This window comes from Megascapheus bottae, chromosome 24 (assembly GCF_031878675.1).
Source record: "Megascapheus bottae isolate mThoBot1 chromosome 24, mThoBot2.hap1, whole genome shotgun sequence".
Taxonomy (NCBI): domain Eukaryota; kingdom Metazoa; phylum Chordata; class Mammalia; order Rodentia; family Geomyidae; genus Megascapheus; species Megascapheus bottae.
The window spans coordinates 938,554-965,250 of record NC_143532.1 but is presented as its reverse complement, the minus strand read 5'-3'; the positions used below and the strand labels follow the sequence as shown (position 1 = coordinate 965,250).

The window sequence follows — 26,697 nt, the reverse complement described above, 5'->3', positions numbered from 1 at the left end:
GTGTTCCTCCGTCAGTCATTTAGTGCTCATTTACACAGGAGCGTAGTGAAGTCTTCTGCCCCAGGGGCAGTGTCTGGCACTGCGAGCGGCAGGCCCACAGGCCTCACGTTCTGGGCACCGCACTGACATCTGCCACTCGTCCCCAACCACACAGCCCTGGCCTTTGGTCCCAAGATGTGGCGGCTCAAGTGCTGCAGGACGCACAGGGCCCAAGTTACAACGATTACTCTCCCTCCGATAAAAACAAATGCAACTTTTTGAACCTTCATAAGCAAAGCCATCCGTGTCTGATGGGCCCATTCTGCCCCTCGGGGCTCCTGTGGAAATCATCCGTGTCACATTATTCCGTGAACTGCTGAGTGCTTCTGTGCCCTTAACTCTGCTCAGGAGGCTGAGATCTGAGGCTCGTGGTTTAAAGCCAAGCAGGAGAGGAAAATCTGTGAGACTTTTTTGGGGGGTTGGTATTGTTGCCAGTCCTGGGACAAGGGTGTTACCAAAGGCCATGCTCCAGCTGCGAGACTCTGATCTCCAGTTCACCACAGAAAGCCAGAAGCAGCACTGCGGAGCAAAGTGGTACAGTACTAGCCCTGAGCTGAAGATCTCAGGGACAGCGCCCAGGCCCCACAACCACCAAAACAAAATTATAATAATGATAAGCAAACAAAAAGTATTGTGTTCGTGGGCCTTGATTTGCTGTCCTCTAACTCATCAGTGGACATCTGTCTTACTGTGTTTCCTCCGTTTTGTTTTGCCAGCCCTGGGACTTGAACTCTGGACTTGGATACTGTTCCAGAGCCCCTTTGAGCTCTACCACTTGGGCCACAGCACCACTTCTGCTTTTTTTTTCTTTGCCAGTCCTGGGGCTTAAACTCAGAGCCTGTACTGTCCTTGGACAATTTTTGCTCAAGGCTAGAGCTCTGCCGCTTGAGTCACAGCACCACTTCCAGCTTTTTCTGAGTATGTGGTACTGAGGAATCAAACCCAGGGCTTCATGCATGCTAGGCAAGCACTCTACCACTCGGCCACTCCTGGCCCTTTTTTTTTTTTTAATGGTCAGGGTGATATACAGAGGGGTTAGAGTTACATACCTATGGTAGGTAGTGAGTATATTTCTTCTTGAACCCCTTCCCACATTTTTCTCCCTCAGCTTTCTTGAGTAGTCTATTGGAAATAAGGATTTTCTGGACTTCGTGCCTGGGTTGGCTTTGAGCCATGATCCTCAGATCTCAGCCTTCTGAACAACTAGGATTACAGGCACGAGCCGCCAGTGCCCGGCTTGTTTGGTGTTTGCTTGCTTTATTCATTGTTTGTTTGAGACAGTTGATCTCTAGGTTGATTTTGAACTCGTGGTTCAAATGATAACTCTGCTTGTCACATTTTGAACTGTTGACAGGTGACAGGAGACAGCTCTGAGTCTCGCATTTATTAACAAGAAAGAAGCAAGTCTGGACACAAACCCACCTGTGGGCTTCGGGCTCAGTGGTATTGGCTGTGCCTCTCCACTTCTCTAGACCTCGTGAAAACTTCCTGGAAATGCAGTGCAGGAAGCTAGGCCTGCCATGGGGACACAGCCTCGTCCAGGGCCCCATCCATGCTCTGGTTTGGAATGTGCGGGTCTCTCAGATGGTTCATCCCCAGCCTGTGGTGTGGTGTGCCTGCTGGGCGCATGCTCTCGAGGGGACCACTTCTCTGCTTCCTTTCTGACATGGGCGGAGCCACCCCTGCTGCCACCCATGTCCATGTCACAGGCCCACGGGACCAGGAGCCAAGGCAGAACTTTTCTCCGTTTAAGTAGGTTCTCTTCAGCGCTTTGTCGTAGTGGCTGAAGTGTGACTGCCATAATCCTGGATCAGTGGATGATCCTGTGGGAACACTTGAGGCCCGTGGCTTTCTGTGACCTACTTGGCGTACCTACAGCACCCACTCCCGAGTCAGCCAGCACTGCTCCTCAGCACAGGCCCATGAGGCCCTCCCGGGGTTAGGCCCTGCGTGCTCGGCAGCCATTCCCTGGGTTCCCCAGGAAGGCTGAAGGCAGCTTCCTCTGAACCCCCGCGGGAAGCCCTCCCGCTGACCAGGTGTGTCCCCAAGACAACACACCCAGCCCCAAATGTGGCCTTTTGTTTGAAACAGCGTCTCGTCTCGGCAGATATGACTCTGGTATGGTAAGGAGTTAGGTCCCTTATGACACGACTGCACAGGGGGCAGTCCCTGCGGTCATGGAGTCACAGCCTGGAGCCATGAGCCAGGGGACACCTGTGGCCACCAGTGCAGAAAGAGGCTGAGAACCACCGCTGCGCCTGCTCAGGCCTCACCCCAGCCCGAGGCGCTCACGCTGCCGGAGAATAAACTGGTTAACACTAGTCTATTCAAGGTCCTGGCTTGCGACTTGTCACCGCAGACATAGGAAGGTCGGGACGTGGAACTGTCAGAGAGAGGGTGCTCCAGGAAGAGGACCTGGGACCCCATCGTGGCTGGGGATGGGTCACAGACCTCCTGTCAGCCCCCCGGCCCCCCATGAGATTTAATACCAAGCCCGTCAGAAGGCAACATTCCTGAAGTCTCTGGCTCACTCCTGGGTTTTTCTTGAATACTTTTTTATGCATTGCAAACAACGCCCCTCACCCAAGCTACTGTGAAAAGCCAGCACATGGGCATTTGGGAGGCAAGGAGCTCATTACTCAAGAAAGCTCCACACACACACACACACACACACACACACACACACACACACGCCGTTCCCACTACAACCAGCAAGATTAAAGAGCTTATAAACTTTCAAGTAGCTCATCCGTGTGATGGGATGTGTGTGTGTGAGCAGTGAATCACCCCCCCCCCCCCGCATCTGCCTTCGGCAGGGTCCAGGGCAAGATGAGTCTGCTGGCCCTGGCTGGCACCAGCACCCACAGGAGTGCCAGCCCCCAGAGCAGCCCCCGCTCTGCGCCCCACCTAGGGGGAGGTCTTCGTGGAGGCCTGGGGGAAATGGACTTATGGCTCCTGTGGAAATGACTGTGTGTCCACAGCTGTCCCCGGCCCTGAGCCCCTAGCTGGGGCCTGCTGGCTGAGTGCCGCTCCCTGCTCTGAGGCAAGCTAACCTGGCACCTGCTAAATCTTCGGTGCTCATCCTGTGGTTGTGCAAGGATAAAGGAAAAGTAAGGGACCAGTGGGATGAAAAAGGGGAGGGGAGAAGCAAGAAGTGTGAGAGCAGGGAGGGGAGAGGGGAGAAGGGCTATCCTACATACCTACATGCATGCAAACGCCACAATGAAATCCTTGCGTATGACTAACACATGCTAAGAAAAACAAGGAAACAAAAGGGGAAGGAAAGAACCCTCTTCTGTCACTCACTACTGCAGTTCCTTCAGAAAATGTATAATGATGCTGGGGCTCACGCCTGTAATCCCAGCAACTCAGGAGGCTAAGATCTGAGGACTGAGGATTGAAGCCAGCCTGGGTGGGGAAGTCTGTGAGACTCACATCTCCAATCAGCCATCGAAAAGCTTTAAGTGGAGGGACAGCTTGAGTGGTTCAGTGCCAGGGAAGGGCAGAAAAAAGACAAGGGACAGGGAGTGCCCAGAACCCCGAGTTCAAGCCCCAGGCAGCACAAGAAAAGAAAAAGAACGCCTTGTGATGCTGGAGTTTTCCTGTGCCTCTTTTAAGTTGTGTCCTCTTTCATAAGACTAAATGAAAGGCAGCTTCTCTGAAGCACAGAGATGTCTTCCCCCAGGCCCAGGAGCCGGCCCTGGCCCCGGTCAGTGGTCTCCCCGTGCCCACAGTGTCCAGCAAGTGCAAGGCTGTCAGTGGCCCGGCCAGCGCCCCCCACCCCCCAGCTCCGCTGCTACCAGGTCCTGAGCGGAGATATCATGCCCTCAGATCAGGTACTTACCAATGCACAGGACCCTCCAATCCACCAGGTGGCTCCGGGTGAGGTCTGGGGGACAAATGGTGCTGTCAGGGCCTCCCCAGCAGGACGCGTTACTGTGAGTCAGGCATCTCTGCGGGGCTCGATGCGCCGGGCAACTCCACATGTCCAATTCTGCCTGTCCACGCATTCAGCAACAAATCCACCCTCTTGCTTCTGTGGAGAGTTTAGTCTAGTCCCCCAGTGTCGGAGCCGGGCTCCAGCACAGCCCTTGCCTCGCGCTTGCCTTGTGGTCAGTAAAGCCCACGTCCCCCAAACCCACCAAATGCTAGGCTGTCTCCAGAGGGGTCAGTCACCTCTCAGTGGCTTTCAGGGTTCAAAACTATGCTGTGCTGACATAGTTTGAAAAGGCAACAAAGGAATTCCTTTTGCTTTTGTGTTTCAGACACCCAAACCAGGAATCCTCCCTACGAAGACAGCTGGGCACACATGCATGAACAGGCAAAGCCATGCGTGGACACACGAGCCCACAGTACAGGACTGGGGCTATCATTCTATCCTACAGTGAATGGAACAAGAAGTGAGCCCCTGGCCAAGGTGGCTTCCTTCCTCCCAGGGACAGGTGTGGGGGAGCTGCCCCCGTCCCAGGATTGAAGGGCAATCCAAAAGGGGTGGAGACCTGGGTACAGATTCTCGGTCTTGTCACCAACAATTCTGCAAGCAGAGGCCCAGAAGTGAGGTCCTTGGAAGGACACCAGACTGCAGTGTGCCCAGGGGTGTGAAAGCTGGAGAAGCAGGGGGAGACCTCGAGGCAGGGCGAGGGGGGCACTCCAGCTGCTCTTCAGAGCACACAGAAGTCCTATCCTCTGGGCAAGCACTCTGCCTGCCAAAAAACAGACCAGTCCTGCAAAGGCCAACACAGGCGCCAACAGGGCAGAGGAGAAGCCCCGTGGTCTGTGTGCTAGCAGGAGCGAAGCAGCGCCCCCCCAGCAGGGCTCACCAACCCAGTGTCCTCACAACCCACATCCCACAGCCACAAAAAGGAGCCAGATGGCTGAAAAGCATTGGCCAAACATGACTCAGATTGAGGGCTACTGGCCAAGGCCTTTTCAACCAATGCGCTACTTTCCTCCTGTCACTTCCCTGCTCTTCAGCTTGGCAGTCAGAACGGTCAGGGCGTCCTCGCCTCAAGAAACTGCTGCCATTAGATGAAACAGGAGGCACAGAGGCTGAGAACCCCAGCCTGCCCAGCCCTCCCTCCCCTCCCCCACCCTCCTCCTTCACCTCAAGACCCTTCCCTCCCCTGCACCCCAGCCCTTCCCCTCCACCCCCAGTCCCCTCAAACCCAGCCCTTCCCTTCCCTCCCAGCTTTTCCCCTCCACCACCAGCCCCCTGCACCCCAGCCCTTCCCCCCACTCCCAGCTCTTCCCCTTCCCCCCAGCCCCCTGCACCCCCAGCCCTTCCCCTCCACCCCCAATCCCCTCAAACCCAGCCCTTCCCCTCCACCCCAGTCCCCTCAAACCCCAGCCCTTCCCCTCGCTCCCAGCTCTTCCCCTCCACCCCAGCCCCCTCAAACCCAATCCCTTCCCCTCACTCCCAGCTCTTCCCCTCCACCCCAGCCCCCTGCACCCCAGCCCTTCCCCTCGCTCCAAGCTCTTCCCCTCCACCCCAACCCCCTGAAACCCAAGCCCTTCCCCTCACTCCCAGCTCTTCCCCTCCACCCTCAGCCCCCTGAAACCCAGCCCTTCCCCTCCACCCCAGCCCCCTGCACCCCAGCCCTTCCCATTCCCCCCAGCCCCCTGCACCCCAGCCCTTCCCCTTCCCCCCAGCCCCCTGCACCCCAGCCCTTCCCCTCTCTCCCCGCTCCTTCCCCTCCATTCCCCCCCCAGCTCCTTCCCTTTCGTTTCCTCCGGCCGGGCCCCAACCCGCGACTCGAGCGCGGGAAAACTCGGGGCGCCACGTGACCTGCACGCGCACGGCGCGGCGCGCGCTCGGGGGACACGCCCCCGGGGGGCGGGGCCGCCGGGCGGCGCCTGCGCCGTGGCGGAGACGCGCGGGCGCGCGCCGCGGGCGGGGCCGCGCGGAGGCCGGAAGGAAGCTGGCGGGAGGCGGGGCGAGCGAGGGAAGCCCGCCGGCTCGCCGGGGAGCCGTCGCGGCCTGATGACGTCGCACAATGGCCGGCCCCCGCGGGTAGTGGAGCCCGTTTGTTCCGCCCGCGTCGCCCCTCTCGCTGGAGCCTGGGAGAAGCGGAAGGGCCGAGGGCCGCCCTGCCCGCGCCGCCGCGATCCCCGCGGAGCCGCGGCCCGGTGTCCGGCCTCGCGCTGAGGTAAGCGGGCGGCGGGCGGGGGGCGCCGGCGGCGGCCGAGGCGGCGGCGGGAGCCAGGCCCGGGAGCCCGGCGCCGCCTCCCGAGCGCTCGGCGCGCCCCCGGCCGTGCGCAGCCGCGGCCCGAAGCGCGGCCCGGGCGGCACGGGGCGGGACGGGCGCCGGGGACGGCGCGAGCCCGGCCGCGGGCGGCGGCCAGGCTGTCATTCCTCTTCCGGGCCGCTCGCCGGCACATGTCCGCCGCCCACAAAGAGGGAGGGAGGTAGGCGGGCGGGCGGGCGGGCGGAGGCCGGGGACGAGCTGCCCCGGCCGCCCGCGAGGGCGGCGCGGAGAGGCTCCTCGGTGGGGCTGGGAGGACGGACGGACGGACGGCGGGCGGGCGGGCAGGCGGGCGGGCGGGCGGGCAGGCGTCCAGGCAGGCGTCCAGCCCGGCTCCTGCCCGAACCTCTCCACGCTGACAGCTGAGTGGCCGGGCCGCGGCGGTGGCGGGTGGCTTCGAGCGAGCCTTGTGTAGCAGACTCATTTCCAGAAGAGCGCTAGGCTTGCCTTTGACACCTGCCTGCTGGCGGCGGCGCCAGGGCTCCCAGCGCGGTGGCTGGAGTTCTCAGGGCAGGCGTTGACCTGGGCCGAGTCCCGCTTCCCAGCCCTGCGAGGAGAACCTTGGCCCGCAGTATTACGATCTGTGGAGCCCAGCCAGCTCTAGGGCTCGTCAGTCCAAAGCGTCCTAAAGCCTGGAGCTCCTCTCAGGTTGTAGGCGAGAAATGCTCCATCACCCTTAGGAATTTTATGGAATCTCTCCAGAATGCAGACAGGTAAGTTGTGGCCTTGCTCAGGTTTAAAAGGGTTTTTCACTTTACCACCTCTACAGACCATCTCATGGTGAGTATATCCTTATCAAGGAGTTTTTCTTGGTGGTTGAGCTTAGCACCAGGTTTTAACATTTTTGGGGGGGAGTGGCGGGGTGTCAACATCCTTGACATGCATGCTTTAAACATTGTAAGCTCTGGAAGTCAGGAGTTTGAATCTCACCCCAGATTTTTTTTTTTTCTTTGAGGGTCGTGAGACTTGAACTCTGGACCTGGGTGTTCTCCCTGAGCTCTTCAGCTCAAGGCTACTGCCCTACCCTTGAGCCACAGCCCCACTTCCTGTTTTCTGTGGCTAATTGGAAATAAGAGTCTGAAGGTCTTTAGTGCCCCCAGCTGGCCTCAATTCTCAGATCTCAGCCTCTCAGCCTCCTGAGTAGCTAGGATTACAGGCAAGCTGCTGTGCCCAGCTTTCTCACTGGATTCTACACATCCATAGAGGAGTTTCTCTGCTAAAAGTAGGAGGCCATGTTCTTAAGTCACTGGTGCTCCAAACTGCTTTAAATTTTTTGCCTTAGTAATTAACTATGTAAACCATGGGAGAGAATTAGTTTTATCCACTCATCACACCCCATTTTTCTACCAAGAGTTATCTGTCTCATCTGGCTTGGTAATTTCATTTCACCTCCCAGACCAGACTCTGAGTGACCTGCAGCAATTTGTTAAAGTGGCCCCATTAGGCTCTACTTCTTAAAGTTTTTACCACCTCTCAGAAGTACCTCTCCAGGACCAACACTGGCCTGTGGGCCTTCAAGGGTCATTTAGGTCCAAACTATAGCAGGAGTAAGGGAGGTCTCCCAATAGCAGTACTGCTTGGCAGATGCAAATAAAGATGTGGCACAGTAACATACAAGTGTATGTATTATAGGACAATAATATGCAAGGAAAGATTTCATAATCTGTGGTCGGGGGAGACCTCAGTGGTTTTGAGGTGAAAGGGATTTTGTATGTCTGGTCTTGTAAAGGGAGAGGACTCATAGCTATCATTAGATTCTCGAAGCAGTCCATGTCCCAGAAGTCTAGGCCCTGACTTTTCCCTGACAGACCATGAATTCACAAGTGATCTCAGTGCCTCTTGTCCTACCAATTTGTATGGATTGCTGAAAACTGCGTTCCCAAACCAGGAGAAGTTACTTATCCCCTGGAAGTTGAACTGTCTCTCTGTTCAGGAGTGTGGCCGCTCATGCTGCAGCTGCCAGCCTGCAGGGCCTGACTTTAGTGAATACCTGCGGTGGCCTCAGTATGAAACAGCCACACCTCTGGGCGTTTGGATCATTGCATTTATGCTTGGAAGGAGTAAAGGGAAATGGGAAACGTAGACTTGACTAGAACACCCCAGCTATGCACTGGCTTTTTTCAAACAAGAGCTTAGAAAGTTAGTTTAGAAGTTGGGTCCAAACTTTGGCTAAAAGTGGGAACTGGTTCTCTGGCAGCCACACCATCGCCACATGGCCTTGGTTTTCTTACCTATGAAAGGGGGACAACATTTATTTAGGAAATGGAGATGAGGACACCAGTTTCTCATGCCTGTAATCCTAGTTGCTCAGTAGGCTGAGACCTGGAGCGTCCCGGTTTGAAGCCAGCCCAAGAGGAAAAGTATGCAAGACACTATCTTCAGTTAACCAGCAAAATTCTGGATTGGAAGTATAACTCAAATGGTAGAGCACCAACTGTGATCAAGAAACACAGGTGAGAATGAGGCACCAAAAAGAAAAAAAAAAGGCATTAATCTTAGCTACTGAAAAGATAGAGACTTGGCATATCACTGTTCCAAGATAGCCCAGGCTAACCCCCCCATCCCTGCCTCATTTTCAATCAGTAAATGCTGCATGTGGTAGATAGGTGGCAATTTCAACTTTGTGGGAAGAGTAAATAAGATACACGTAGGCATGAACTTGAGACCTTATTTGAAAAACGATTAGAACACAAAGGCTGGGAACGCAACTCAGGGTACCTGCCTAGCAAGTGCAAGGCTGAATTCAAAACACAGGTGTTATAAAAAATGTGACAAAATGAGGCTTTTTTTTTTTTTCAGGTGTCTCATGGCACAAGAGTGGTGGCTTTTGGTTTTATTGTAGTGTTCATCAAATGAAACCATGAGCGCATTATTCCTGAGCACTCAGGAGAGATTTGGTTTTGTTTTGATAAGGACTCAACTCTCTGGAGTGCCTCTGTTTCCTAAATAGTTGAGATTTTGGATATATGCCCACATGCTTAGCCTTTGAAGCGATTTGAACCAAAGGTGACTGCATAGTGTAGTATTGGATGTAGCCATGCCACAGTTGAACTCACGACCCTCCCACTCAGCCTCCCAGATGCTGAGGACACGGGCCTTACCCTGCCTGTTTCTGTTTATTGGTGCAGTGCTGAGGCTTGAATCCTGGAGCTTATGCTTGGTTTTTGTTTTTTCTTCTCAAGGCTAGTGCTCTACCACCCGGGTCACACTTCCACTTCTGATATTTTTATTAACTGGAAATACAAGTCTCTTGGATGTGTCTTCCCAAGCTGGCTTCAAGCCTTGATCCTTAGATCTCAGCTCTTGAGTAGCTAGGATTTCAGTATGAGCTATCAGCACCTAGTTTGGAGTATTCCCTCCTCAACTCCTCCCCACTCCAGGGGTGGGGAGCCACCAGCAGGGGGCTATGGAGTATATTTTTAAGTTGAAGATTATCTCTTTTATCTTCACTTAATTCATATGTCTGGCTTGTGCCAGAAACATTACCCAACATGACATCAAAAGTTTGCAACAACTTCATAAAAGTAGCTACTATTGTCTCCATGTTTCAGATGAAGACACTGGGCTTCATAAGTTAACTTTGCTTTTCTAATATGTTAAACCTTGGGGGCAGTAGTATGAGCTTCCAAGCCCTGTAATTCAGAAGCCCAGACTTCACTGTTGCATTCTAGCAGCAAAGTAAAAGCAGACTTCCTGCTGTTTACTGGTGAACTTCTTGAGCTAGTTCAGGTAGTCTGCCACACCAGAGTGCAAGCCATTTGTGCTTGGGCCGGGTCCTCAAGGAGAGGCCAGAAAAGTGATGGTTGCAAGTCAGCAAGCTGAGGGCAGGCCAGAAGGGGCTATCCCCAGTGGGTTTATGCCTTTGTTTTGTTTCAGTGTTTAGTTTTCCCTGCAGTTGACTTAAGCTGTCACTTTGTTTCAAGGTTGCCATTAGCTATAAAGTGTGAGGTGAATATGTTACATTCTGTGTGGGTTATGTGAGACTCAGTAACAAGTTCAACAGACTTTTTCTTTTCTTTTTTTTTTTTTTTGCCAGTCCTGGGCCTTGAACTCAGGGCCTGAGCACTGTCCTTGGACTTTCTCAAGGCTAGAGCTCTACCACTTGAGCCTCAGCACCACTTCTGGCGTTTTTGTATGTATGTAGTATTGAGGAATCGAACCCAGGTCTTTGTGCATGCTAGGCAAGCACTCTACCACTACGCCAAGCTCCCGGCCGCCAGACTGACTTTTTAAAGCTCCCAACAAGTGCTACCTGTAGGCAACTGAGGAAATGAACAGCCTTTCAAGGAGAAGATTTAAATGTACTGTGAAGCCAGGTGGGGGGAGGGCGGGGGTCTGTAAGTGGGAGATGGAGTGGGGGGATCTTGAAACCCTCTTAAATAGCAGCTACACTGAGACCTGGGGAGGGGGGGGAGTTCATGAATTAAAGCTTTCCTAGGCCAAAAAGTCTGTGAGACTGTGTAACAGATAACCAGCAAAATAATAGACTGGAAGTGTGGCTCAACTGGTGGAGCACCAGCCATGAGAAAGCTGAGCGAACACACAAGACTGTGAGTTCGGTCCTAGCACCAGCACCAAAAATGGTAGTCTATAAAATATGTAAGCATGCATGACTTCCTACCCATAGTATCTGAGAATGAATGAACTGTCTGACATTTTTCTGTGTCTATGCTGGTACTGGGGCTAAAACTTAAGGTCTCACACCCTCAGTCAGCTTCATTTTGCTCCTGTTTGGCATTCTAGCTTTTGAGCTATACCTCCAATTCTGGTTTTTTGCTGGCTGATTAACTGGAGGTAAGAGTCTCAGATTTGTCTACCTAGGCTGGCTTTGCACCTCAGTCCCATAGACCTCAGCTTCCTGAGTAGCAGGATTATAGCACCAAGCTGGCATACCTTATTTAAACTAAACAAATTCTAAGCATTCTCCCAAAATGAACACTGAACCTGTCCCTAGCTGGTGAGTTGTGTTGTGACATGTGGCCCCCCCACCCCTTGCTGGCAGAACAACTTCCAGTTCCATATACTCAGGCTTCCACACACTCTGAGCCCATTTTGAAACCAATGGGTCAGTGTTTTCCCCATCCTTTTGTTTTGTTTTGTTTTGTTTTGCCAGTCCTGGGCTTGAGCTCAGGGCCTGAGCACTGTCCTTGGACTTTCTCAAGGCTAGAGCTCTACCACTTGAGCCACAGCACCACTTCCGGCTTTTTTTTTGAACCCAGGTCTTCGTGCATGCTAGGCGAGCACTCTACCCCTAGGCACGCCCCCTCCCCTCCCCAGTCCCTTCTTAATACTCTTCTGATGGTTTTCATAGCTCTGGATATGTAGCCCGAGATGGTCTCAGACTTGCTGCCTTGACCTCTCAGGTGTTGAGATAACTACACGTAGCTGACCAGTGTGCTTCTGTGAGTTGTTGAAGTGGAAAACCACAAAGCATTTACTTGACACCTTAATCTGGGACATAAAAATAGAGATGAGATTTTCTGAAACGACAGTTTGTCTTTTGTAGCAGCATACAGAATTTTCTGCCAGTTGTTCTCCACAGCAAATACCTCGTAGGTGGGAACAGCAGTTTGGACTTTGGTGTGTGTCACCAGGTCCCAGCACTGTCCTCGGGCCCTGTCCACACACAGCCTTCAGTGTGGCTGCAATGGCTGCATCTTGAACTGCGTGCTGAGGAAGGTGGTGGAGGCCATACTGTGAGCAGTGTGAGCAGTGCTGCGGCTCTGAACCTGGACACCACTCTCACCCTGCCTGGCCTGCTGTTCTGCCTTCGTTTCCTCGGGATGACCCCAGACATTTACCTTCCTTTTTTTTCCTCTCTCTCTCTCTCTCATTCCATATAGAGAATTTTAATGACTTTTGGAAGTACTTTACTCCGAATCCAAATAACTGTCCCCTGCAGTCACTTCTCTTATGGTATACAGGCGACAAGTGAGAGAAGGGCTGTGCAGAGCCATGGCTCTGCCAGGTTTCAAAGACAAGAGGCGCATACCGTGGCACATGGTTGAGTGGAATCCAGCCTTAGGCTGTACCCTTGTAGCCTGTCTTTGCTCAGGATGGTGTGTGGATTTGGGGAAGGCCTGTCTCGGGGCTGAAGGTTTGTGTGCCAGGAAAATGGACCTGGCTTGCTCTCCACCTTCCGTGCTGTGAGTCTGTGTTCTGTTTCTTTTGTAGAAGTGGGTACCGATGGACGTGGCTGAGAGCCCTGAACGGGACCCTCACTCCCCAGAGGACGAAGAAGAACCGCGGGCACTCTCAGATGATGACATACTGAGGGAGAGTGGGTCTGACCAGGATTTGGACGGGACCGGGGGGAGGCCTTCTGATTTGGAGGATGAGGAAAACGTGGCCGGAGTACCAAGCCAGGAAGGGGAGAACCGCTCCGATGAGGAGGACCAAACTAGTGAGCCCAAGTCCCAGGACCCAGACTCGGAGGCTCATGAGCTAAGCCGGGGTCCAGTGGGATCCCCGTGTGAGGAGGAGGAAGACCAGACAAGTGACCTCAGGGACGAAGCCTCCTCCGTGACCAGGGAGCTGGACGAGCATGAGCTGGACTATGATGAGGAGGTCCCTGAAGAGCCGGCCCCCGCTGCCCAGGACGATGACGCTGAAAAAGCTGGGGCTGAGGAAGATGAGGAGAAAGGGGACGGTGCTTCTGGGGAGGCCAAGCCTGGAGTCCAGAATGTGGGGGAAAAGGAGCCCACGGAAGCTGCCAAGGAGAAAAAGAAGGAGGACGATGACGGAGAGATTGATGATGGGGAGATAGACGTGAGTATGATGGAGCAGCCAGGGCACGCAAGGTGGCCTGCCTGCTCGCAGAGCTGTGCAGGAGAGCTGTCCACGGGTTTGGCCTCCCTCGTTCCCAGACATGGCAGTGGGGGCAGCGCTGCAGGAAATGGGAGCAGTACTGAAATGGAGAATGAGGACCGGGCCTGTGTAGACAGCTCGGACGTCAGGAGCCTGCAGAGCTCCTGTGCACCCCCCCCCCGCCCCCCACACACACCCCACCCCACCATGGTGTCCACACAATTGCAGCTTCCCCAGGTCTGGGATACAGTCGCATGACCGGATTTGGTAGGTTGAATTTTCATAGGTGATTCTCTTCCCCCCGCCTCCCTCTTTGAGGAAATAGCCTAAAGTTCTGAACAATATTTTTCAGAACTATAAAACCCAAAGATGAATAAGGATAGAGCCAATTAAAACTGAGAGCCAGGCACCATGGCTGACATGTGCAATCCTTGCTGCTCAGGAGACTGAGATCTGAGGATCATGGTTTGAAGACTGCTCAGGAGACTCTTAACTTCTCAACTCACAATCAAGAAAAAAACCAGGCTGGGTGCTGATAGTTCATGCATACCTATTGTCTTAGCTGAGATATGAAGATTTGGGGTTCCAAGCCTAGGCAGGAGAGTCCCTGAGACTCTCCAATTAACTACCCAACAAAGCCAGAAGTTGAGCTGTGGCTCAAGTAGTAGAGTGCTAGCCTTGAGCAAAAGAAGTTCAAGGACAGTGCCCAGGTACTAAGTTCAAGCCCCAAGACTGGCACACACACACAAAACCGAGGCGTCTTAGGTGCCCATCAGCGTCGTTCCTGTGGAAGATGTATTCCACGTTTCAAAGATGCGTTGTGTCAGGGAGATCCCTGGTTTTATGACTTAGCCACGGGTGTGTGTGCGTGTATGCGTGTGCACATGCATGTGCCCCTGCCTGCCTGCCTGCCTGCCTGTCTTCTCTAGCAGTGAGGCAGTTTCCATGCACCCAGGCTATGATATCCTCTATGACTTAGCTGGCGTGGTCAGGATCTGGTAGTTAAGAGGATAACAAGTTCAAGATCAACCTGGATTTTATAGTGAAACCCTGTCTCAATTTTTTTTTTTTTTTTTTTTTTTGCCAGTCCTGGGGCTTGATCAGGGCCTGGGCACTGTCCTTGGGCTTTCTCAAGGCTAGTACTATACCACTTGAACCACAGTGCCATTTCCGGCCTTTTCTATGTATGTGGTACAGAGGAATTGAACCCAGGGCTTCGTGCATGCTAGGCAAGCACTCTACCACTAGGCCATGCCCCCAGGCCCTCAGAAAATACAGCCCGTAATATGTACTGGTGTGCTGCTGCCATAGGGGGTAGTTAGTAGGGCTGTAGAAAGTGCTTACCTAGTTTTAATTTCTCAGAGTAGAACTTCAGGAGCCTGTGTAGCCACACACATAGAATTTTAGATCATTTTTTAAGTTTGTTTTTTTTTTTTTTTTTTTTGCCAGTTGTGGGGTTTGAACTCGGGGCCTGAGCACTGTCCTTGGACTTTTCTCAAGGCTAGAGCTCTACCCTTGAGCCGCAGCACCACTTCCAGCTTTTTTTTTCCTTATGTATGTCATGCCAAGGAATTGAACCCCAGTCTTTGTGCGTGCTAGGCGAGCACTCTACCACTAGGCCAAACTCCCGGCCTGAATTTTAGATCTTTTGTCTTCTTACTACTTAGTGAAGGAAGTGGTCTCCTAGGCTAATGACTTAGCATGGCTTTACAAAGAACTTCGTTTTATAGGTTTCCTTGTTTTTGCCATTGGTTTTCCCACTTGGAAATTTGTCTCTATCCCAGGATTAGCAAAGGGAAAAGATGCAATCCTGGTGCCAGTGGCATGTACCTGTAACCTCACTAGCACAGTTCAAGGCCAACTTGATCAACAAAATTCCAAAGACTCCTCCACTCATCCGGACACAGTGGTGTCATCACGGCCTACAGGAAAGGCTGCAATTAGGAGGGTCGCAATGTCAGAAAAGTCTAAGGAACTGAGGCATCTCCAGGGAGGGGAGGTGGATGGGGCCACGGGCCTGTGGTTCCCCACTTAGCATATTCTCTGCTGAAAGGTGGGGCCCTATTCTAAAAAGAACCAGTGAAAGACAGGGCAAAGGCCAGGAGTGTGGCCTATTGGTAGAGTGTGTGCCTAGAATGCTTGTAGACCGGGGCTTACTTCCCCAGTACCACATACATAAAAAAGCTTGAAATGGCGATGTGGCTCAAGTGGCAGGGCACTGGCCTTGAGGAAAAGTGTCCAAGGCCAGTGTCCAGGCCCTGAGTTCAAGCCCCAGGACTGGCAAAAGCAAACAAAAACAAACCCTCACTGGCAAACACAAGCCACAAGCCCACCCCACAGATGAGCCCGCATCTCACAGCATCTTTCCTGGTTTTTTGTTTGTTTGTTTTGAGGGGCAGGGTTTAGTGTTGGAATCCGAGCCCAAACGCACTAGGCTGGTATGGTCCCACTGAGCCACCCTGGAGCCCTGTGTGGGCTAGACACTGGTGGCTTTTTGTGTGGATGCGGTTCTGGGGAATGAAGTCCAGGGCTTTGTGCATGCTCGCTAGGTGGGCACTCTCCCAGTAGGCCACATTCCTGGCTGCCAGGGATTGTTGTTTTCTTGGTGTCCTGGAGAGAAAAGGCTGCCCATGTGCTGAGTGTTCCCTTTGCAGTGAGAAGGACCTGCTGCAGGCCCTTCCTGCTTCTGCTGTTGAATTGGTCCTAGGGAAAATTAAAGTTCACAAGCAGGCTCAGGACTGCCCTCAGGGTCCCCTGCCCCGGGGCAGAGACAGGGAGGAGACTGGTTAAATCATGCCAGCCCTTGTCTGTCCATTGGTCTTGGGCTGCTGAATATGTGGCTTTGTTCTGTTTTCCCTGTGTGATGCTCTCGCCTGTGGGCTACAACCGTGCGGGAGGCAGCATGCTGCTAAAGTCCAGCCTGTGTCCTTCAGGCGTAGGTGCCCTTCTGGTCCACAGCACCTCTGTGCCTTGCGCTGCAGACAGGGTCCTTGGTAGACTCCAGCTCTGTGATAGTGTGCTGGGGATGTGACAGGGCAGGCCCCTTCTGCGGGGACAGTGGGCCATGACTTGCGGGTGGTACTTTCAACTCAGGATAGCTTGCTGCCTCCAGGACCGTGAGTACTCGCTCTGAGAGACCCCGTGTGCTGCTCCCACCTGGCTTCTTATCCTTTGTATTAGTCTGAATGTCATCTCTCTGTGGGCTCAGGCCAGCTGCCTTAACAGCCTCAGTTGACGGGCTCTTCCATGGAGGAGTCTTGTGCTTCTCTGGCTCCATCCCCAAGCATAGCACTCCTAGACCAGAACCTTCTTATCTAGCTTACCTGTGGCCCCAGAGCCTGGCACCTGGTAGACGGCTCACAGGTGATGGCTGAGCAATAGGTTAACCCCACTTGCTTTGGAGCACACGCCAGTGGAGACCTTGGAGGTGCAAGGTGGCAGTGAGCATTTGGCCTTTGGTACTCAGCAGGTACCCCAGATACCAGTCCCACTGTCTAAGCACCTGGCAAACTGTCAGCTTGCATGTGGAGAATGCCAGCTCTTGCTGGCTCTGGTTTTCCGCTTTTCTCAGGCCTCATTCCAGACTTTATGTACTGGATCTCTGCGTCTCCCCAAGCACACATCCTGACACTCTTCTTTCCTAGAAGCTCCTGCTGGCATTTGTTCAGTGTGTCCAGAGCATGGCTCTGATGCAGAGGGAGGGAGCCTGAAGGGTGTTCTTGAGGCTTCCTTCCAAGCAGGTTCTTGGACTGGTCCCTTTTACTTTAAGCCTCAGTGGCTAGTATGTGTTCCGCAAGGCGCTTGCCACTGTGTTTGAGCACAACTTTAGTATCAGATGTATACTGCTTGGGTGCTGTTATGAAATGTGAGATTTGGCTTTCGCCTAAAAAATAGAAACTGCTGGGGATGTACCTTAGTGATAGCCAGGCAAGCTGAGCAAGCTCAAGACTTTAAGGTCAAGCCCTGCTGCTACTCAAAAAATAAGGGGGAAGCTGGGCGCTGGTAGCTTGTGCCTATAATCCCACCTACTCAGGAGGCTGAGATCTGAGGATCATGGTTCAAAGCCAGCCCAGGCACGAAAGTCCAAGTCCATGAGACTCGTGTCTCCAGTCAACCACTGCAGCCCAGTGTTTGCACAGTGGTTTTCCATGTGGCCTGGAGCTTGTATAGAAGGTGTGGGATCACCCTTGTTGCGTAGCTGGGACTTTGACTTGGGAAAACGGACAAGAACTGTGAATGGCCGGGACACATCTTGGGGAGTGTGTCCAAGTCCCCACACCTGGTTCTGCTCTTTCCAGCTTGGCGAAGGTAGCAGAGGGTAGATGATGCCCACCTTGTTAAGGCGGCTGTCCTCTGTTCCAGGATGACGACCTTGAAGAAGGCGAAGTGAAGGACCCCAGTGACAGGAAGGTGAGGCCTCGCCCCACCTGCCGATTCTTCATGAAAGGTAATTGTCTGCATTATGACCTTGGCATGCCATCCATGTGGCGTCAGCCTTTCTCTGGCTACCATGGTGATGGGCTCAGCTTCACCCGGGCCCTGTATGGTGTAAGGCTGTTCTTGGGGGCCAGACTGAGAATTGGTGGTGAACCATTAATAGACCCATAAAGACCGCCATGAAGGGGGAGAGGGCCTGGCTGTTTCCAGGCCCATTGCTTACCCTAGACACATGGCTGTAACAGAGTAGCAGTCTCTTTCCTAAGAGATCCTTTCCATGAGAGGCTCCTGCCAAAACCAGCCTTTCATTTACCTCTGTAATGGAGCTCTGGGCAAGATGCAGCAGGAGCACGTCCTTCATTTGTAAGAACTTGAAAGCGGCAGGGGAGATCCTGAGGTCCACAGGGGCACTCCTTTGAAAAGCCCTGTGTGCTAAGCAGCAGTAGCAGCGGAGAGCAGCTTGAGAACTCCCGCTAACAATCTGAATGAACCCCGTGTTAAGACCCAGCATAACCTTTAGTGTGGTGGTGTCTTGTGGAAGTGGTGGGATGCAGAAGAGAAATGAGCACTTCCATTCTGTGAGGGGCAGATGGAAACGGTGCGCAGCGGTCATCCGGTGCACGTCCCCGTGTTGAGCATTCTCCGTGGGCAGGTCGGGGACACGTTCCTCTTGCCAGGAGATGACGCTGCTCGCTGACTGGCCTGCGTGCGGTCTAAAGTTCACAAGAGCTTCCTGTACTTCTCTTCCAGGTGTTGTGACACCACTGTCCACTCCTCTTCCACCAATACCAAATTCCATACCACTCAGAGACCAGGTTAAAGGTACAAATACCCCGTATCCACTTTCTTTAGTACCTTAAAGTCTTCCGCACCAGAGGCCAGGCCTCTTCCTCCTGGATCCCGAGCACTGCTGGGACACCCCAGAGAAAGGCCATCACAGCTCCTCCTCCTCAGAGGCCCCAGGGTGGTACACTTGGGGAGCAGGAACTTCTGCGGGTGGTGAGGGCCCATCCTTTGGACAGGGTGTTCTGGTGAGGGGCTCCTGAGACCCCCGAGCTCATTCCTCTCAGTCTCATGTTCCTGACAAGCTTATTGTTTGTGTCAAGTCAAAATGGTTGGTTCATCTGGGTAACGTTGGCGTGGTAAAGGCTCTGCATACACTGAGGACCACATGACAATCTCACAGCTACCCTAAAAACCCTCTTGGTTTTTATATTATCATTTTTTGCCAGTCCTGGGACTTGAACTCAGGCCTGGGTGCTGCCCTTGAGCTTTCTCAAGGCTAATACTCTACCACTGAAGCCACAGCACCACTTCTGGCTTTTTGTGTATGTGTAGTACCAAGGAATGGAGCCCAGGGCTTTGTGCATGCTAGGGGAGCACTCTACCACTAGGCCACGCTCCTGGCCACTCTTGGTTCTTTTAAATGTGAGTGATTCAGAAAATTTGATCATGGGTTTGCAGGAATAAGTGATGTCAGCAGTCCATCTCATTTCTAGGTTGAAGAACCAGAGAAATCCACACATAAACACGTGCCGTCTGTGCTTCTTTTGGATCGGTACTGCTGAGAGCCGTCCACAGTGCTGGGGTCCCTATTGTGTTAGAAGCTTTTAGCTGGTCAGGCCTGCCTGGCACACAGTGTTGCCCTCTGCCCCGCACTATCCAGAAGCTGGGGGTCACCCTGCTGAACCGGTTGTCAGAATTCCAACATCAGAAACACAAAACACTGCATTCCTGGGGACACAGCACACACAGGAGCAGGAGTCAGACTCAGAGCCTTTGTGCTGGATTGGTGGGAGGTGGCGGCTGGACTGCACAGCTACTGAGCTTGAGTGTCTGTGAGCGACGCTCTGAGGACCTCTGCAGTCTAGAAATCTGAAGGAAAGGCCGGTGGCAGTGTCTGCCACTTCACTGGACCTAATCAGTAACTTGTTTAACTATTTGTACCTTGTCCTCTTTGCCTGTTTATTCTGTAATGTGATGTAATACAAAAGGAAATGACTACCTTCTTTTCTTCCCTTTTTTCCTCTTGTCAGTTTCCTGTAATGTGTCCTGCTCTTGCTTAGGAGAAATATATTTGGATGTAGTTGCTTTTGCTTACCTTCACATTATAAGCTTGATGTGAAATTAAAGTGACTTAGCTAAGGAGAAAGGGCTTTAAGGAATAAAGTTTGTCCTCTTCACAAGGACATAGAGTTTATACGCTGCTAGTGGGAAGGTAAATGAGTGCAGCCATTTTGCAAACCAGTTCCTCAAAGGTGAAGGATAGAGTTACTGTATGACCCAGTAATTCTACCTCTAGGTCTTGTCCAGGAACCAGGAAATGCATCCACAGACTTGTGCAGTGATGTTTATAGCAGCCTGGTTGACAATAGCAAAAATACGAAACAACCCAGATGCTTGGAGTCCAAGGAGGAGATAAACAATATGTCCATCCATGTAGTGAACCGTTAGCCAGAAAAGGAGTGGAGCCCAAGAGAACCCGGTACAGAGGAACGTAGAAAACTGGAAGGAAGCCAGGCACACAAAGCCTCTGTGGAGGACTCTGTTTCTAAGAGATGTCCAGAGACAGAAAGTGGACTTGTTAGTTGCCCAGGCTGAGGGTGGGAGCTGATACAAGCTGAGTAGTATTTCCTTAGTTGCCAGAATGTTCTGAAATTAATGCTTGCACCATTGACATGTACTGAATTGTACACTTTAAACACAGCATTTTATATGGTGACGTCTCAGTTTGGAAATGCTTTTTGGGGTTGGAAACGTGGCTCGGTTGGTAGAATGCTAGCCAAAGAGTAACAACGTCAGGTACTGCGTTTGAGTCATAGTCTCAGACCAAAAACAAAAATTCTTTTGAACATTTAGGTAGCTAGGCTGAACACTGGTGGCTTGCACCTGTAATCTTAGCTACTCAGGAGGCTAGGATCTGAGGATTGTGCTTCAGAGATAGCCAGGGTGGGAAAGATGGTTAGATCCTTATCTCTAGGTAGCCACCAAAGAGCCAAAAGTAGAGCAAAAGTGGTGTCTTGTCTAGGGTCAAAGTAATAGGACCAGTGAGCTTTAGACAGAATCTTCCAAACTGTGGGCCAGTATAAATCTTCTGACCACTTGTGTTTTTGCCTCAGAATTGATCACAACGAAAACATGACTCAACACAGATACTTGTGTGTGTGTGTGTGTGTGTGTGTGTGTGTGTGTGTGTGTGTGTGTGTGTATGTGTATGCACATGCACGCGCGCGCCCGCGTATGTGTGTGCGCCAATTCTAGGTTCTGAACCCTGGGCCTGAGTGCTGTCCCCAAGCATTTTGTTTGGTCCATTGTGAGGCTTAAATTCAGTGCCCGGATGCTGCCCTTGGGCTTTTTTGCTCAAGGCTAGGTCTCTACCACGTAAGCTTTTTGCTGATTAATTGGAGATAATCCCACAGGCTTTCCTGCCTGGGCTGGCTTCGAACCATGATGGATCTCAGCCTCCTGAGTAGTTAGGGCTACAGGCTTGTGATCGTGGCTAAATACATCACAATATTTACCATTTTAACTATTTGTGTAATTGTATAATTTGTATCATGAGTAGTTCTTAACCAAGTTTTCTTACACATGCCACATTGACTGTTACATGAATATTTTGAGCTTTAAGTCATGAAGTTACTGGGTCAGCTCATACCTGTAAATCCTAGCTATTTAGAAAAGTTTCGTTTTTTGTTTTTGTGGTTTCTTTTTTCTGGTCCAGGGGCTTGAATTCAGGGCCTAGGCTCTTTTACTCAAGGCTAGTGCTTTACTACTTGAGCTCCCCAGTTCCACCTCTGGTTAATTGGAGATAAAGGTCTTGGACTTTTCACGTCCAGGGTGGCTTCTGATAGTGACCCTTGGCTTTCCTCTTCCGGAACAGCTAGGGTTACAGGCACAAGCCACCAGCACCCAGTTGCAAAACAAATTTAGGATTGTAAAAAAGTGGTGCACTTAACTGATAAGACAGTTTATGCCCTACGCTGAGAAGTCAAGTGTTTCCTATAACAGTCTAGTTTCCTATTGAAGACAATAGGTACTTGTGAGCAAAGTATAAAAGCCTATTTTTTATTATCACTATTGGTGCACTTTTATTTTACATATATAAGACATGATACATGCACGTGTCAATGTGTATGTGTGTGTGTGTGTGTGTGTGTGTGTAATCTGAGTGCTTTGTGAGAATTTTCATGAGAGTAGTACAGGTTTGTCTCCCTAAGGCAGACTTGTAGAAGTCTGGTAATTGTTAGTGTTTTCTAAATCAAAATGTCCAGGTGGGCAGAATTGCCTTGAGGCCAGAATGTAGACTGCACTAGCCTGGAAGCGTTCCGCCTGCTTCATTTCCATTAGTACTGGGTAGGTGGTGTGTGCACATGTCCCTTAGCCTTCACGGGGAATCATTCCAGAGTGCCCTCTACAAAAGGGCATTGAATTTGCGCAGAACGGGGACGTGTCCACTTGTCCCTAGGACTGTAACCTCTAACAGGTCTTATATTGGGCAGGTTGTTGTGACATCCACAGAAAAGGAACCTACCTGCACCTGTAGAAGATCAGCCATACTGTATGCACTTTTTACAAAGTGACTTTGACCTCGGAGCCCTGTGCCCAAGCAGGAGCCCTCATGTAGGGATGCTGCTTCACCAAAGATCCTGGCTGAGCCAGGCCTAGACCTGCCTGCCGCCTGCCCGCCCTGCAATTCCCATATTGCAGAGACGGGAGGAAGGGGGCCGCCCTGGCCCTGGGCTTTCTGCAGGCTTGGCACATCACAGGTCTTTCAGTCTGGGTGGCTCACCAGCTGCCACCTTGTGCTGCTGGGCTCCCAGTGACCCTGCTGCCTGGGCTTTTGTTTCAATAGGGAACTGCACCTGGGGAATGAATTGTAGGTTTATTCACCCTGGAGTGAATGACAAGGGAAACTACTCCCTGATCACCAAAGCTGACCCGTTCCCGCCTAACGGTGCCCCGCCGCTCGGACCTCATCCACTGATGCCTGCCAACCCTTGGGTGAGTGCATACCATCTCGAATCAACACACCAGGTATCTGAACTATGGCAAACTAATCAGAAGGCCTTGTGAAGAAAGTATCTTGTGCCTGAGAAGAATCAAGGAGCTACTACTAGTGCCAGGCAGAACCAAGATAAGATGTGTGAGGGATGCATGAAGCCCGGGCTGCCAGCTTGTGTTTTAGTTGATGCTTTATTCCTGTCCCTCCTTCCCTCCTTCCCTCCCTCCCTTCCTCCCTTGTTCTCTTCCTTCCTTTATTTATTTTTTTGAACTCTGGACCTAGGCCCTGAACTCTTCAGTTCAAGGCTACTGCCCTACTCCTGAGCCACAACCCCACTTCCCATTTTCTAGTGATTAATTGGAGATGAGTTTCCATGTTCTGCAATGCCTGGGCTGGCTTTGAACCTCGATTCTCAGCTCTTAGCCTCCCATTAGCCACTACACCCGGCTCCTTTTTTTTTTTTTTTTTTTTTAAACAATACTGTGGTTTGAACTCAGGGCCTCATGCTTGCTTGCTAGGCAGGTGCTCTACAACTGCACCCCTTTTTACTTTAATTACTTTTGAAAAATCTGATTTTATTATTACTAAGGTGTTGTAACGGGGGTTACCATTGAGGTAACAAGGATATTACTTTTTTGGATAATGTCACCACATCCTTTGCCTTTCCCCAGTTTCCCCTCCACCCCTCACGCTTTCTTTTTTTTTTTTTTTTTTTTGCCAGTCCTGGGCTTGAGCTCTGGGTCTGAGCACTGTCCTTGGACTTTCTCAACGCTAGAGCTCTACCACTTGAGCCTCAGCACCACTTCCGGCTTTTTTTCTATGTATGTGGTACCGAGGAATTGAACCCGGGTCTTCATGCATGCTAGGCAAACACTTTAACCACTAGGCCAAACTCCCAGCCCCTCATTTTTTTTTTCATCTAAATTTTATTGTCAAGGAGTACAGAGGGCTTACAGTTACATAGGTAAGGTCATGAGTACATTTCATCTTGAACATTGTTACCCCTTCCTATGTTTTTCTTCCACTTTCCCTCCCCCACCCTCTCCCCTCCTACCAGATTGTAAAGTTCATTTCCAACATATTGTCTTGTGAGTACAGCTGTTACATTGGTCACCCTGTGTCTTTTGTCTCACCATTTTGTTGTTCCCTTTCCTTTCCTAATCCAGTTAAACTTATATATAATATACTCAGTATCAAAATCGCATACTGTGACAACAAGGGACAAGCCTTAGGGAGAAAATGGTTACTTTTTGAATAGAATCTTGAGTTTATGCCTGGGCCAGCCTGAACAATGATTCTCCTACTTATATTCCCTGCACAGCTGGGATGGCAGGTGCATGCCACTGTACTCAACTTTTTATTGCTTGAAACTGTGCCTTGGGGACTTTTTTTTTAAAAATTGTATTTGTTTTGATTAGGCTGGCCGCAGTCTTTCCCCTAAATCGCTAGGATTATAGGTGTGAGCCACTTCACCAGGTTGGTTTGTTTTTGTATACTAGGATTTGAATTTAGGATCTTACATTTGCTAAATAGTTGCTCTACCACTTGAGCCATGTTTCCTGTCCTACCATTTCTGTATAGAAAGTTTCACTTGCTTTCTCAACATTTCCCTTTTCGTTTTTTGATAGGGTGGGCCAGTGGTTGATGAAATTTTGCCCCCACCTCCTCCAGAACCCCCAACAGAGAGCGCCTGGGAGCGTGGACTCCGGCATGCAAAGGAGGTGAGCCCGGCGCAGTCGGGGAGGGTGCTTCCTGGTGCTCTTCTCACCATGGTGCATCATGTGGTCTCTGCACAGAGCTGGTGCTAGTGGGGAGCCAGAAAAGGCAGAAGAGGCTCGTGGAAGAGTCAAAGGGAATACTTGGGTGGTTCTTTTAAGAGTTGGAGAAGGGGAAATAATGTCTAACGTCTAACTAGCTGTAAAGCAGGCAGTCTCCAGGGAGGCCCAACCCAGTGCACAGTCCCACCATCTGTAGGTGCCAGGACAGCCCAGAAGACAAGGTGCCATCTCTAGCCACCCTCCTTCCCCAACATCCTGAGATAACCCCTGACGCCCCACAGGGCCCCCCAGGAACCTGACATGACCCTGACCACCCCATAAGGCTCCCCTTCCCCATCAAGCTCCTGATGTGTCCAGCTTGTGCTCAGAACCCAACCCCTGCCTCCCTATAGGCCCCTTCCCTCCCCTCCCCATCTTTGCTCACGCAGCTTCTAGGCAGAACTGTTGTTGCCTTCTACACATCCGTGATTCCTCCGTGCCCTGAGTGGTCTGTCTACAGGACGGTGTACACCCAGCCTCTGCCTGCTGCCCTCAGAGACGTGGCTCCTGACTGTGTACTTACTCTGCTTGGCGCTCATCACCCACCACCTCTTTGGGGGTGTCCTGGTGCTGTTCCCAGATGAGCTCAGTCATCGTGAGTGTCAGGTGCCCTGTGTCCCTAACTGTGCTCCTTGCTCTGACTCCACGGTAGGTTTTAAAAAAAGCAACGATTCGGAAAGAACAGGAGCCTGATTTTGAAGAGAAAAGGTTCACAGTGACCATTGGTGAAGATGAACGGGAATTTGACAAAGAAAATGAAGTTTTCCGAGACTGGAATTCTCGGGTTCCAAGAGACGTCAGAGATAGCGAGTAAGGAATGCTCTTCTTATTTTCTCCTCTCAGAACTGGAGTTGGAGCTCAGGGCCTCCTGCTTGCTTGCTGAAGCCATACCCTCCTCACCTTTACACTGCTTTTGTTTTTGGTCCCAAGGCTCGAACTCAATGCCTGGCTGCTGTCCTTGAGCTTTTTTTATTGAAGGCTAGCCCTCTGCCGTTTGAGCCACAGCTCCATTTTCTTTATTTTACTTAATTTTTGGTGATGATTAATTGGAGTTAAGAGTCTTAAAAACTTCCCTGCCCGGGCTGGCTTCAAACTATGGTCCTCACAGCTCAGCCTCCTGAGTACCCAGGATTACAGGCGTGAGCTGCAGACACCTAGTTTACCAAGTTTTTCCATTAGGAATGAGTATTGAATTTTTGCCAAAGGATTTTTCATTATCTGGTTTTTCACAACATAGTATTTAGTAGATTTATCTTTTTTTTTATTGTGTTTTTACTGTATTGGAAAGGCGATTTATAGAAGGATTGTGGTTGTGTAAGTCAGGTAAAGAGTACCTTTCTTCTTGGACAAATGTCACCCTGAATGAATTTCTTAGCAGCTGATTTTATCCTTGCATTTCTGCTCTATGTGGCACTTGCTCATGGTCTTACTGCTTTCATAATGGAACCTGGCAGTCTGTCGGCGCCTATTGTCTGCGGCACTTTTGCTCAAATGCTCTAAGTGGTGAGCTTTCCTTCTGTTTGGCTCTTATTCCAGACTTGAATCTTACGCGGACCCTTACTACGACTATGAAATGGAGCGATTTTGGCGCGGGGGACAGTATGAGAATTTCAGGGTACAATACACAGAAACAGAGCCATATCACAATTACCGCGTAAGTATGTAGCTGTGAATGTCACTGATGTGTTCATGAAGCCACACTTTTCAAGGTCAGGCCTCCACAGAGGCCTGGGCCACCACACCCCACAGTCCTCGTCCCTTCCGACCCATCTTTAGGGTTTCACGTGAACTTATCCTTCTCTTGACACAGCAGACTAAGAGCCCACAGTCCTAAATCCAAACCCAAATCAACTGAATCTTGACCCAGTGACTAAATTTGGTAGTGCGAACAGGAGCTAAAAAAACTGTTCTTGCCAGTTTTGTAAGATCAAATTTTTTCATGAAGTATTGATACCCGTTTTCAAAGGACTGGCTCACCCTTCTAAGCTTATTGCTCTTAAGATTCTGAGTTCAGACCCCCAGTAAGGAAGGAAGAGAGGGAGAGAGGGAGTTGGAGGAAGGAAGGAAGAAAACAAAACAGCTTTGTGCGCTCTCGCTCTCTCTTTTTTTTTTTTTCTTTTTTTGCTGGTCTTGGGCCTTGAGCTCAGGCCTTGAGCACTACCGTTGGATTTTCTCAAGGCTAGAGCTATACCACGTGAGCCTCAGCACCATTTCTGGCTTTTTCTATGTATGTGGTACCAAGGAATCAAACCAGGGTCTTCGTGCATGCTAGGCAAACACTCTACCACGAGGCCAAACTCCCAGCCCCCATTTGCTCTCTTTTTTGCCACACTGTGCACAAAGTGAGACTTCT

General features: G+C 51.3%; 1 protein-coding gene across 4 annotated transcripts in view; it reads left to right on the top strand.

Moving 5' to 3' along the window:
• The first annotated feature begins 6,022 nt into the window (after positions 1–6,022).
• Zc3h18 (zinc finger CCCH-type containing 18) overlaps positions 6,023–26,697 on the top strand; it is a 32,962-nt gene continuing 12,287 nt past the window's right edge. Inside the window, exons 1-8 of one of the 4 annotated variants that reach the window (XM_090357136.1) lie at positions 6,023–6,185; positions 12,456–13,049; positions 17,451–17,535; positions 18,276–18,347; positions 22,378–22,526; positions 24,156–24,248; positions 24,997–25,154; positions 25,881–25,998. In XM_090357136.1, the coding sequence (XP_090213262.1) occupies positions 12,468–13,049; positions 17,451–17,535; positions 18,276–18,347; positions 22,378–22,526; positions 24,156–24,248; positions 24,997–25,154; positions 25,881–25,998 (1,257 nt within the window). In that variant the 5' untranslated portion in view covers positions 6,023–6,185; positions 12,456–12,467. Of the gene's footprint in view, positions 6,186–6,873; positions 6,995–8,421; positions 8,735–12,455; positions 13,050–17,450; positions 17,536–18,275; positions 18,348–22,377; positions 22,527–24,155; positions 24,249–24,996; positions 25,155–25,880; positions 25,999–26,697 lie in introns of those variants that run through there. The other 3 variants (XM_090357135.1, XM_090357137.1, XM_090357138.1) reach the window with 3 other exon arrangements.